General features: G+C 38.7%; 1 protein-coding gene across 3 annotated transcripts in view; it reads right to left on the minus strand.

Moving 5' to 3' along the window:
- The window catches only part of LOC145434954 (uncharacterized), a 40891-nt gene extending 26799 nt beyond the window's left edge, over positions 1–14092 (minus strand). The window contains exons 1-4 of one of the 3 annotated variants that reach the window (XM_080312185.1): positions 13837–14091; positions 12303–12344; positions 10387–10512; positions 4540–4889 (exon numbers count right to left, since the gene is read on the minus strand). In XM_080312185.1, coding sequence (XP_080168311.1) covers positions 4687–4889; positions 10387–10512; positions 12303–12344; positions 13837–13954 — 489 coding nt within the window. In that variant the 5' untranslated portion in view covers positions 13955–14091 and the 3' untranslated portion in view covers positions 4540–4686. Of the gene's footprint in view, positions 1–4539; positions 4890–10386; positions 10513–12302; positions 12345–13836 lie in introns of those variants that run through there. The other 2 variants (XM_080312188.1, XM_080312187.1) reach the window with 2 other exon arrangements.
- Between the last annotated feature and the right edge of the window lie 90 nt (positions 14093–14182).

A 14182-nucleotide genomic window follows, 5' to 3' on the forward strand; every position in this document is an offset into this window, starting at 1 on the left:
AAAAATTTTCAGAGTAGAGACTTTTGCGTAAAGTCTGTCTTGCATTTAGTTGCCAGCCCCGAAAGCAAGCAAACTTTGTGGTATTTGCGCAACATCGAAAATCGATAAAGTAGTCTAAAACCTAGTCAATTTGTACGTGGAGGGAGTACATAGCGAAGTACTTGTACATTTTGGAGTACTCAAGTATACGTTTGGCCTGCTCTCGCTATACTTAATGAATCATTCTTGTGTCATAAACACTTGAGTAGTTGGTGTGTGTAGACAAAAACCTACTTGAGTACATAATTTTTATTTTTCAATAAAATTAGTATTCATTTTACAAAAACGTCGTGCAAAGGTAAAGTACTTGTACATTTCGGAGTACTCAACTATAGGTTTTGTCAGCTTATTATATGCTCAGTATATTATATGTCAAGAATTGTGGAGCATTTATGTGGGTCTCCAGGGTGCTCTTCATTGAGTGTCCGTGTTGGGCGATAAGTTTAATTCGCAAAATTAGTGTGTTCAAATCAGGCCTGTCGCCAACATAGTGATGACGCATTAGCCCTAAATACACATAATAGAATATCAAGGAAAAGTATCATCATTGCGAAATTGGTTACCGAATTTTTCGATTAGTATATTTTCCGTATTTTATTTAAGTAATACTAAAATTGTTACAAAATATGAAAAAGTATACAAGTAGAATTATTATTATGTCGTGAATAAGTAGTTTACAAATTCATACGATTTATCTTGTTGCGTTCCGGGATAAAATGTAATTTTTCGCCCTTTTTTATTTTTTATTTTTTCAATAAAATTAGTATTCATTTTACAAAACACGTCCTGTAAAGGTAAAGTACTTGTACATTCCGTAGTGCTCAAGTAAAACTTTTTAAAGTATTAACTTGATAAAATTTTCAGAATAAAGACTTTTGCGTAAAGTATGTCTTGCATTTAGTTGCCAGCTCTGAAAGCAAGCAAAGCTTGTGGTATTTGCGCAACATCGAAGATCGATAAAGTAGTCTAAAACCTAGTCACTTTTTACGTGGAGGGAGTACATAGCGAAGTACTTGTACATTTTGGAGGACTCAAGTATAGGTTTGGCCTGCTTGCGCTATACTTAATGTATCATTCCTGTGTCATAAACACTTGAGTAGTTGGTGCGTGTAGACAGTTTTTGTGTATTTTTATTAAAATTAGTATCCATTATACAAAAACGACGTGTAAAGGTAAAGTACGAATACAAGTACAAGATGCGAGATAACAGCGACTCAGAGCTCATTTAGATATCTAGGTTACTTTAAAATTAGTACCCGAGTATTTGCTGCAATTATACTGCCAGCTAGTTATAGGCAGATGGTTTCGATGGTGACGTACTTGTATAATGCACATTTTGGAGAGATTAAGTAAAGCAATGATCTCAGATAAATCCATTAAATTAAGGTAGAAGTAGCTATTTATGTAAATTCTGTTATGCGATTTACTACGTTACTAAGCGCACCTGCTTACATTCATCCAGACGCGGACTTTCTACTATATTCGCTACTAGCATTATATAGCAGCATCCATCGCAGCTTACATTATTACTTTATAAGACACCGCCGGCGTTTTAGTGTCGAACTTTTGCGTAAATCCGTTTTATTTCACCTCATACCTATACAATGTACGTAGTCGATTCGAATAATTCGATGTAAAATTGAACTTTCCTCTGTATGATCATTAAGGCTTCTATTTTTTGTGGCAGGGCAACTTTGTTGTAGTCGAAAGCGCTATTATCTACCAACAAGGTTTAAATGACTCGCCTCCGGCGTTTATTGATGATTTAATTATAATTACCCGTATTCTCGACATGCCAAAATCATGCATGTATTATAGTATGAAGCCCAGATGCAGCAAAGTGTGTGAGACTACCTGTCAAAATTGCGCGAAGCGTCGACTCTAATTTCCTGGCTTATAGCAAACAACGACGGTGGAATTCCACTTCAGATGCAGCAAAGTATGTGCGACTACTTGTAAAAATTGCGCGAAGGTACATTTCTCGGCTTATAACAAATACCGACGCTGAAATTCTACTTCAGATGCAGCAAAGTGTATGCGTCTGTCTGTATAGATTGCGCGAAGGTACATTTCTCGGCTTATAGTGAATAACGATGCTGAAATTCGACTTCAGATACAGAAAATGTGACAAGTCTGCTAGAATACCTGCATAATTTGCGTTAAGGTGCGACTCTAAATCTTAGGCTTTATTGCCAATACCGATGCTGGAATTGTGGTTCGCGGTGGTGGAGTCTTGCATTGACATCATAGTTTTCGAAATTCATGTGTATAATCTGAATTTATATCCATGAAAGCAAGTTAATATGAAGTTTCGGAATTTAATCATCTAACGTAATCATCATAAAACTGCGACTATATAGTTCAACGTTGATGAGTATTATCCTAGAGGTCATGTTATCCGCTAAAATACAAAGTAAAAATACACATAATAATATTATCTGGCGAATATAGCCACTTATCAAGTCGTCCTAAATACACATAGAATATCTCGCGAACATCCGTTGATTTAATTACCCTTATTCTAGTGACATGAAAATGACTGAATCGTATGAAATGTGGTGACTACAAGAATCGAACCTACAACCTAGATAGTCGCCTAATTCCTCTGTGATGATGTCATGAAATCTAGTTCAACGTTAAGTGTATTATGCGAGAATTCATATTCTCAAAAACAGCTCAGTACGCATATTCTACGCAATAGATGTCGCATTAGTCCTAAATACACATAATAGACTGTCGGAGGAAAGTTTCGAGAGTGTAGCGGCGAGAGATGCTCATAAATACACACGGCGATAGTCTACCGTTGTCGCATTAGTCCTAAATACACATAATAGAATATCAAGGAAAAGTATCATCTAACGTATAATGAATGTTATTTATCTCTCGGAAGCATGGACCGCCCATAATCCGACGTTAATTATATTATGAGAGTGTTTACATTCTAGATAGCCTGAGGGGCGGTAACAAACGATTCCACCCTTACTCCTCCTACTACATACACATTAATGTATAGTGTTAAGCCTGCTTCAATTGTTGACGAGTAACATAAACGTGGAAACGATATTCGGTCGATTTATTTTAAATCATACAATAGAGTAGATTATATGACCACTGGGCACTGTGAACAGTTTTTAGAAGAGAGATACATTGCTATTAGATTACTTTACTTATAGTTTGCGACCTAAGCTGTAAGTTCTGATCACTGCGTTGGCGAAAATTTTATTTGTGATATAACAATAGATGATACGATAAAACGCACAATCATTGAGTGATTGGTTGTGTTCTGAGGTCCCACCGGCGAGTCGTTAATATAGTCCGCACTTAGGCAAAATACTGCGATTTGGTCGACTCTGATTATCTGATGACTGGAAATTGATTCGTAACTTTTGCCTCGACTCACGAGTCAATCCGCATTTCTGAAACGTCGAGTCAAGTCAAGTAGAGTCATTTTTCCAAAGTGAATCGAGTCAAGCGAACTCTTACGAAAAGTTTACTCGTGTCGACCCAACACTGATACTATGATTGCTGTTTTGATGTACCATTGACCTAAGCACCATCAAAATCAGACCAATTGAACGAGACAAAAATACGGTATGCCAGTTCAAATATCATATTTAATTTGAGCATCGCTACGGAAAGTTCAAATACTCTTAGACTGCCATTATTATCATTCACTATAATTAGTCTGACGTTTAATGACCGAAACATCGATCGAAAATACATCCGTCCATTCACCCAATGCTTGTTCCGCAAAAAATCTCGAATTGAAGATTTCGAGGGGAAATCAAATTTTGTCAATGAATGATGTGCCGTTCGATGCACTTCCCCATATTTTCCGAATACATCATTCAAGCTTCAAAAAAAATGACGGCAATCAGCTTAGATATTTCAAATTTTAGTCGTTTCCATCAGGGTGGTAATGATTCGAGTCATGACTCGAGTCGAGCTGACTCGAGTCACGATTTTCTGATGACTCGTCTTGACTCGAGTCATCAGAAAAATACGGCAATGACTCGACTCGAGTCAATTTGTGTACTGACTCGACTTGGACCAAGTCATATGACTCGAGACTCAGACGGCCCAAACCGACTTTCCATAGCAATTTTGAAGAATAGTATAGTAACCACGCTATTTGGATTTCGTCTATCGGTACTGCTCGGTACTGGTATTGAAAATGCGACCAAAAACTGATATTTGGGGAAATTAATATATTATAAATGCCAACCATTGGATATCACCAAGTAGAGTTATAAAAAGTGGGTTTACAAGACTTTAACTGGAAACTGAGTAGTCAACACAATCACTTGGACTCGGACTCGAGTCATAATACCATGACTCAGACTCGAACCTCTGCTCGCCGACTTGGACTTGGACTTGACTAGATGGTGAATTGAAAATGACTTGACTTGACTCGAGTCAAAACTATAAAAGTGGGATTGTCTTGTGACTCGGAGCCTTGTGATTCGTTACAACCCTCGTTTTCATACATATCAACAAATATATCATCATGTTTGTTTATTGATCAATTATTATCACAGCAATTTCATAGTAACAGGAAATCTAAGATGAGTACAGCGGCATGGTATCAATAATTACAGTTCAAGAACCTCTGGCAAGTCCAATTGTAATCTAAGAAAAAGAAATCAGTCAATTTAACTGGGGATATATAGAACTTATATATATCTCTGATTTTAACACACGAGGATACTCTATTGGTTTGCGACAGGTAGGGCACGTTTCGAACTTTTCAGCACAAGCTGAACAATATTGCTGATGATCGCAAGGACATAAAGTCGTGTTTGCTGGGAGTGATAAGCAGTGCCCGCACTTCGTCCTGTGCTGCTCTGTATCTAGAAGTAAATGAACGAATAAAATAATATTCTCACAACATACGCATAAATGTTTTTAGGTTTCTGCAATTGCTCTGCCACTTTTCTAGGCTCGTGGAGCTATTCTAAGGTTCTCGATTGTTGTTTCCTTATATCTATTTCTGCATGGGTCTCTATATCACTATATGGTTCCTTTTCGACGAAAATGTTAACTGGATACCGCGACATAACCCAACTTTGTAGTGTCACGATCCACAACTGCAACACCAATGGGTTAGACCTCGCGGTAACCTCTAAAAGCAAGATTTAGAATATCATTAAATATAAAATAACTCCTGAACGTACGCTATATCACTGTTCAGTCCAGGATTGTTATAGTTGTGACCAAAGTCACCACTCACCACAAGTTTCAAGGTTAACACACAATGACTAGGATAAAAATGTTTTTAGTGAGGTCTAGTGAGAATATGACATTTAATCTAACGTATAAAAGATTTTACGCAAATGTCGGCATTGTTATACTTTGATTTGGACGGTGCTCATTAGTGAGATCGGGAACAAAATTTCGATGATCTTTATCTAACAGTAGAGTTACCATGCATCCTCTTTAAATGGAACTTGTCCTATTTTTTGACTTTTTTGAAAGTGTCCACGGAGGACGCCAAAATGTCCTTTTTTTTACATTTTGTCCTCTTTTTTTGGAATTTTGGTTAAATATAGGGCAAAATTGGACTGAGATACAGTAAATCAGCAGTAGGTTAAGCAAAAGTCGTTATTCAAACAAGGTTAATTTCAAGTGATCATTTACTGTTAAATCATTGCTTCAGATGGATCTACAATAACTAGGGCAAGTTTTTGCTACTTTTGCAACTTTTTTGCAGCTCGGGGAGCTTCCCAAATGTTCAGAATTAACGTGTTACGTTGTTTTAAGCTGTATGAAGAGTTTTATAGTGCAACCTAATGCAGGAACTGTTATCTATGACGCAATAGCTTACAATCTAGAGGTTCCTAAGCCACAGCCAAGCATGACGGTGCCTCAACTATGTATAAAGAGATCGCTTGATCACTGTCGTTTAATTGGAGGTCCTTTTCCATTTGATGGACGACCAGGCCTGACAACTGATAACTTCATCTTCTCTGGGTCACCTTTTCAGACTATTGACTGTGCTAAGGCCGCCAACAATGAGTTTTGCTGCAATGCCTTTTGTCAAGTGTGAAGACCTTAGGGGTTTGAGGTGTGTAATTTGAATTGTTGCGAGGATTATTGCCTTGCTTTTTGGCTTCATGCGGAAAAAATATTTCTACATTGCGTTATCTTCTTGCTGCCTAGCTTGACGGCAAACTTGTCATTTTTTCAGGCCGTCCGGGAAATGGGAGAATACCAAATTTGACGGCTCTGCTAGAGCTGACAGCGAAATGCTGTTATGTAGGCTACAAACCTAACGAACATGAAAATGCATGTATGATCGATTGAACACCGAGGAAAGAAACAAATCCTAAACCTTTTGATCATAATATAGCATAATATTTCTTGAAATTGATTAATGCCACTTTTACTGCAACTTTTATTTAAATTAGGTGACACTTTCCCATTAGTTAAGTGCAATAAAAATTTGGACTAATAATAACAAATCGACCAAAGCCATCCAAGCGCGGGTGACGTATTTTTTTACAGTCGACACATCTCTGAATAAACGCTGATATGATGGCGTCAACTGATTATTTCAATTTAGTCATCAGCTTCCGAAATGATACTCAGAATATGGATGTCTCTAATTGTTGTTTTATGGTAACGTCAGAGTTACCATTTTTTGATTCGGGAAAGGATCTTTTTTCAAATCATAAAAGTTAGATTACGGGAATTGAAAACTGATGATTTCATTTTTTACTGGAAATGTTATGTTTACTAAAAAAAGGTCATCATTCTGACTGGACTGCCGAATGAACCGCTCGTACGTCCGGCGTCCGCATTACATATTTCTGGAAATTTATGACGTTTTTCATTTGACCCCGTCCATTAGCCTACCTGACAAAGATGTAAAGGTGGACGAATTTTCAAAAAGGAGACTATAGAGGCGTCCTCCGGTGACATTTTCGATTTCCCCAGGACATGTTGTAAACCTAATCAATGAGTAGCCTGTTTAACAAATTTTCTGCGGCACCTATGAGCAATGCAATCGTCACCGCAGTTTGCCACGTCACCCCCTTGAGAACCATTGCACAAGATAAGGGGATATGTGGTACCGATGAGACACTGGGGACCGAAAATACTTGAAAAGTTATCTGTGATAATCCCATGATTACAGTTCGCGACTTTGTCTACAATGACATGCTCGCAGAATCTTACCTCACATGCAAAAAAACTTCAACACGCGTGAGCTATGGAGTCTGTGACTAATGATTTACGTTTTAGGGGGTGCAAAATAAATTTGGACCGACATATACATTTTTCTATACCACCTTTCATACTAACAAATCCGCAATACCTTTTTGATGTGAAGTATAGGGCTTTTATCAGGGTATATAATGGCACATATTTTTTTATTCAATACCACCTTCGGCTACGAGTGGACTATTTTAAATTCAATTACAATATTTATCGGTTGGGGGACCTATGGTACCATAGCCAAATCAAGCAAAATAGTTGGACCAACTAATCACTTAATAACCGAAATACGCCTGCATATATGGAGGCTGTAAATCAGGGGTCGCCAACTCAAAACGGGTCGCGGGCCACTTTTCAAATTTCGTAGCGGCCGCGGGCCGCACAAACTCGATATCGATATAAATAGGCAACCACGCTCTAAAACTCTACTTCAGCACAACTATGTGCTACCTAACAACAGCATAGTGACCCTAAAGAAGTAATATTTTATTGAAGGGATACAAATATAACAAAAAATCATTACCATCAATTTTATTTTATTTTGAACTCTGAGCTGTGCAGCATACCTGGAAACACTTTTCAGCAACTGAGGAATCGATATTGGGGTCAGCAAGATACGTTACTTGCTGAAAGAACATCTCCACATAAAGCTTGAAATTGTGGGGAAGCCCTAAGCCAGTGGCTCTCAAACTTTTTTAGACAGCCCCCATTTGTGATACTGAAAAAATTCGCACCCCCTTGTCGTCATATCACAAAATGCAACCGGAATGCTAGCAATCCCAACGAATAGTTTGACGGCGCGGAAGGGACTGTTGATGAGAGTTCTATAATATGAATTCCGGACTATAGACAGAGCAACAACTACGAAAATTAGGTGAATCGCGCGAAGCGCGAAAACAATTCAGCTGGGCGCAGCTTCGTGGCTCCGTCAGAGGCTTTCACGCTCTTACAAGGGAAATGCGCCCCTAGCTTAAGAACCACTGCCTTAAGCCGTTTTCTAAGCGTCTGGGTCTTGTCAGTGTTTGGGCCATTGCACGTCAAGGCAATAGCGCATTCATATCAGCTGATTCTCCCTCGATGGAATGCTGTTGCCATTGCCACAGCCATTTCAGCTATAGTGACGGATAGTGATGTTGGGCAACGGAGAATAGCTTATTTGGGAACAACAATATGTTGAATGGTAGTCAATTTCATCATTTGAAAATGGTTTTCTTAGCTTTTTTCCGAAATATCAAATCAAGTCGCGGGCCGCACAATATGACCTCGCGGGCCGCGTGTTGGTGACCTCTGCTGTAAATCATAGTTACCTGTTGTGTTTCATCGCTATTACGAGGTATTTAAAATTCAAAATGTCGATTTTCCGGTAATATGTATGTGACATTAATTTTGTAAGTTTCGTAGGAAATAAAAACTTGATTTTATCCCAACATTTGATGGATGGCGCGAAACTGCGGTCAACTGAAAATATTTTTCGCGCTTTACGCCATTTACCTCTAATTCATAGTTTTTGCTCTCTGTATAGTCCGAATTTCATATTCGAGAAATAACTCATCAACAGTAATAAACCATCAAACTTTCAGCTGGTATTGCTAGCATTCTGTTTTTGTTGATATGACGGTAAGGTGGCGCGAAAGTGTTCATCACGATCATAACGGAGGCATGTATAAATAAAAGGTTTGAGAACCACTGCTCTAGTCGCTTTTTTCTATCAAGAAACCAATATGTGCTTCGAAAATTACACAAGTGATATTGGTCGATGCATCCCGGACTGATTGTAACTTGGTATATTAATCTTGTTGATTTGCTAACTTTATACGAACAGGTCTTTCGAAATTGCTCATAATGTCCAGTCATATTATACTCCATAAATCCGTCCACCAGACTTCAAACTAAAATGACAGGGTAACTCGTGAATTCAGTGAACAATATCAAGTGGTCCAATAATATTCTTGAAATCTGGACCTTCAGCATGCGCTTTTCTTTTTGTTGACAAGAGATGGTATGGATAACGGTAACCACTGATCACGTGCACTGATTGAGTCGATTATATATTGGTATTTGTAATCAAATGACGTAACAAGTCATAGGACATACCGTGTAGTTCGTAATACAACAATGGCAACTAAGTATGAACTGGCACTGATTCTCAACTGGTGTGCTGCTGCACACTAGTGTGTCAATTGAACTGACCAGGGGTATGCTGCGAACAAATGTAGTAAAACAAGTCGACGTAGCCCTGTATCAAAAATAGAGGAATCCACTTTGTGAGTGTCGCACAATCGGTGTTTCCATTATAACGCAACGATGCAATATTTATTTTCACCTACTCACGACACACGATGTCAATGCAATGCAATGAACAGATACAAGGATCTCGAAACGACCAGTTACAGTCTTTCAATCTGGAATCCCATCAGCCTAATAATGTCTGGATTCGATCTCCCTCGCTCTTCCCATCCTCTTTCTAAAATTGGGTCTTGATTGGGCTTTTTTATTAGAAATAGGCTGCAAGCACAGCGACGTTTGGGGAGGAGAATCTCAGATTAACCTCCGACGCTTCTCCATTTGTTACAGCTGTGAATCAAGCTGGGGCCTCCGCCGTTAATGATGATGATACGCTAATTTGCCCACATATGACAGCATTTGGACGGTGACAACTAAGCAAAAGGTAATTACTAGGCCAATTGGACCGTGATGTTGAGGTGTGGCTTGAAATGTTTTCGTAGTCACCTCATCGTAACCGGATGCTGAACAGTGACATGACGCCGGTTGATGGTCTTTTTTAGTCATCATTACTCGAGTGCACGACGGGTCAATTCACAAAGTGACTCGAGTCGAGTCGATTCAGTTCCTTGTTTAATAAGTCAAGTCAAGTCGAGGCAACGAATAATTCACTCATAAGGACAATGCTGTCGCGAGTTGACAATAATTACAATAGTATAATAGTAGTTTCTCTCGATCCACTATCCTGCTGCTGACGATCCGGATACAGATTAGTAACGTGCAAGTATGCAAAAATGGTCAACAATTTCGCTCTACCTTGTTAGGCTACTGTTTATTTGCTATCAAACTGAGATATAATTACGCCGAGCGCAGTAGAGCACCGTTAAGTCGACGACAATGATAGTTCACCTCTGTTTAGACCCGGCTGTGCGATAACCGTGATATTCGTGGTATGATGGTCTCCAGCGACAACGTTTACCGTGCTGTTTTTGAACTCCTGATTGACGTTATCCCCTTCGGCCAATGCCGCCGATCCTAAAATAAACAGCAACTTTGACATTGGATTTGCATGATAATTTGATTTAGCACCATCGCAATCAAGAGGTTTTAGTTAGTAATTCGACAAAATTGGTAATTGTTCAGCTTGTAACATAATATACACCATTATGAATATTGAACACATGGACGCAAACCACGGCATTTGTTGTTTCTCCGTCGATTACAATCGTATGTAGAACTATCTATAACCTCCTTTTCTTATTGATGATATGATTTCTTTATCATGGCAACCATCAATTGTTTTCAGTGTGTTGGCGCGTAGATCACGCTAGGCGTTACGATGTTTTTTCCAATTCCCCTTTAATTGGAGTTTCGTATTTTGAATGAGTAATGACTAGGGCAAGTTTTTGCAACCTTTGCAATTTTTTAACAGCTTCCCAGATACTCAGAATCTCTGTACTATGATGTTTTATGCTGATGGAGGGATTTTATAGTACAATTTTCTGCAACTTTTCTCCATTTTTCATACCAGCTTTTACTGCAACTTTTATCAAATATTACATCCAAATTTAAAGGAGTGAATTAAAATCATGCTATAAACCATTTCTAGTATGGTTCTATTCTCTTTGATTTGCGTAACAAAGAGATATATGATGGGTTAGCTCGATCTCACTGTGTTATCTATGATAAGCAAGAAGTTTATCTACCCATGTCAAGCTCGACCGTGTACAAACAATATATGTAAATAGGTCGCTTTATTGATTTTGTCGTTTAAATTTGAGATATTTTCCCATTTCACGAACGCCCAGACGAGATCGCCGAAAATTACATTTTCGCTAGGTCACCCTATTCAGGCTATACATTTTGTCAAAGTCGCCAAGGATGAGTTTTTCTGTATCAGTCTACTTATCACCACTATATCAAAGCCCAGATTAGACTACACCCATCCAATGTTCTGATATCATTACAACCTTCAGCAGATTTTAAAATATTCTGCATAAAATTGCGGCACGTCAAAGGTTCACCAGCTGCAATATTATAACCCGGCAGACGATGTCATGATGCATCCTCTTGCATGATATTTATAACTCATAGTTTTAACAAATTATGCCCGACACAAAAACCAATTTTATTCAAATATTTGAAAATGTAATTTGTTTTCCGTGTCAAGCGTGAATAGTACAATAGTATATACCATTTCCACGATGTTTGTGGAATGCCTGTCTGCAAGCGCCCGTCAAAAAAGTCTACTCGGATATTATGCATTGAATATCGCTATTATTGATGCCGCGACCCGCGACGTCATCAAAAACTACGAAATTGGCCCCAAAGCACATTTGGGTTTGAGACCTCTGACCTAGAGTATAATTTGTAACAACAGTAACATTGTAAAAACGAGATTTCACTGGATCGTGAATCACAGTGAATTTTAGCCAGCTAGGACACTTGTTGCCTACATTGAATATTATGCGAAACAACAACTTCATATTGGTAATATATTCATCAGTAGCAAACGTAAGTATAATAGGTCGATTCAAATTCGTAAGGCAGGAAATATTTTGCCTTTATCGCGTAATTATAACAGGAATAAACAAATAGTAGCCACTAGACAGGCATGATACGGTAGTGTCTACTGCTAATTTGAATAAATTAACAATATGAAGATTTTTGTTTCGCCTATAATTCCGAAGTTCAGTTCTCCAAATGGTTTGTTTCAACACATTGTACATTATGATCAAAATGATATTTAATTATGATGAATATAATATAGTTGTTTTTTTCAATTTGAGCAACAGGTGGTACAAGAATGTTGCATTGTTTCCTACCCATTTTTTCTGGTTGTTTCTCGCTCTCTTCCTTGTCTTTCGCTGAATGAAAGCAAAATTACAATTGTGTAGTAAATTCATGAACCCGAATATTTGAGGCTGACACTCGTAAGGGATAATCGTCAGCAACTCGTAGAGAATTGGTAGGAACATTGTATATCAATAACCGTAACACGAAATATGACGCCATCGGCATGAAATTTCGAATAATCGTGTCGGAGACAGGGCATAAACTCAATGTACTATTGTTAGATGGTACACAAACACGTTCTGTTGGCATAGGCTTGGCATCGGCTCAAGGGCACCCGAACGAAAGTGTGAACGACCTCTCCCGACAACACGGAGTCTGTTGACCCGATAATTTTTTTGCGCAAACAGGATAACCCAACAAATGTTTGCCAGTGGCAGAATTTATGGCCTTTGTCTGTTCAGAATCAAGCTTCAAGGGATGACTCGCGGGTGGGCCCTTTCCCTTAACGAGATGCGCGTGTTCTAATGAATCAATAGACATGGTGTTTTATGCGTTCATGCAAACGTTGCTTCTTTTTTTTCACGTAACCACAATCACAGTGGCACTTAAATTCATAAACTGCATTGCCTTGTTGAAGTGCAGTAAGAACGTCATTGCGTGTTGCAGGAAGCAGTTTGGTTGCCGTAAAAATACGCTGGTCTTCACTGTGTCGTGACACATACTGACCGCAGAAACGATAGTTTTCAAAAGCGGGTGGAAATAGGACCAATCCATGGTGGATGGATAAGCATCTTTGGTTGTTCGTTCGGTAAGCTCTGTTGACTTATTTGCATCGAATTGCGTTACTTTCCTCTCGATGCAGTGGCTGATGACGGGTTCGAGGTAACCGTTTTCAAGTAAGATTCAGCGTATGTTATCAAACTCTAAACTCAGTTTGTCACCCGAACATATCATCAACGCTCTGTGCACGAGAGTGCCTATGAGTGCACAACTGCACATGCAAATGCAACGCAAAAAGTACTGTACAATGTACATCCATGACGCTCTTCAAAAGCAAATTTACGAAACTTTTACTAATAAAAGATTACATAAATTTTCATGTGCATAGTAAAGGAAAGGCATAATCTTGGATTGTTAAATGATAACTTGGTTGGTTGAAATTCATTTCGTTAGTATAATCACAGAGTCAGTAAAACTTGTTTCGTCAGATTCATGAATTCAGCATACATGTTTTAGAATATAATCGGTAGCTGTTCGGTTGACATTGTATTGATGTAAATTTTCTCGCATTTCCCCAACACTTTCCCCTCACTGCTATACCATACACTTGAACCTTTAAAGTGGGACTTTGACCAGAAATGTTTGCATTGAATGCGAATACGATTAGTCAGTGCGAATAAAAAAACTGCGAGGTCTAAGATAGAATTCTATAAATGGGATTGGCCAAGATGATGGAACACAACGACTTTTGTGAAATGTGTGTTAAAGTGCCAGAATATAATATTCCCTTGAAAGGATTTGCATGTAATATTACGATGTACGCGGATATTCGACTCAACTTACCTGATTCCTCAACGCTGCTTATCAACCCAGCTGCAACGCCTGCAACGGCTGCAACTACTATAGCAGTCCCATACACCTTAGCAACAACAATCGCCACCGCAGCGGCTGGTCCATGCATGCTAATACACTATGTTCTGGGTAAACTCTAAATGATCAAATCGTCGCAGCATTTACTGATCGCAGTGCGACACCACGAAATCTGGCTGCATGAGTTGATTATTGCAGGTGATATCACACTGGTTTTAACTCTGCAGGTGACATCACACTGGTTTTAACTCTAACCCTATTTAAAGATCACGAAATGCAAAATGCTTCCGAAGTCACGTTATCGGCGCTATACCATGTT

Source organism: Botryllus schlosseri, chromosome 3, assembly GCF_051294905.1.
Source record: "Botryllus schlosseri isolate E-star chromosome 3, Bs_hap1, whole genome shotgun sequence".
NCBI lineage: Eukaryota > Metazoa > Chordata > Ascidiacea > Stolidobranchia > Styelidae > Botryllus > Botryllus schlosseri.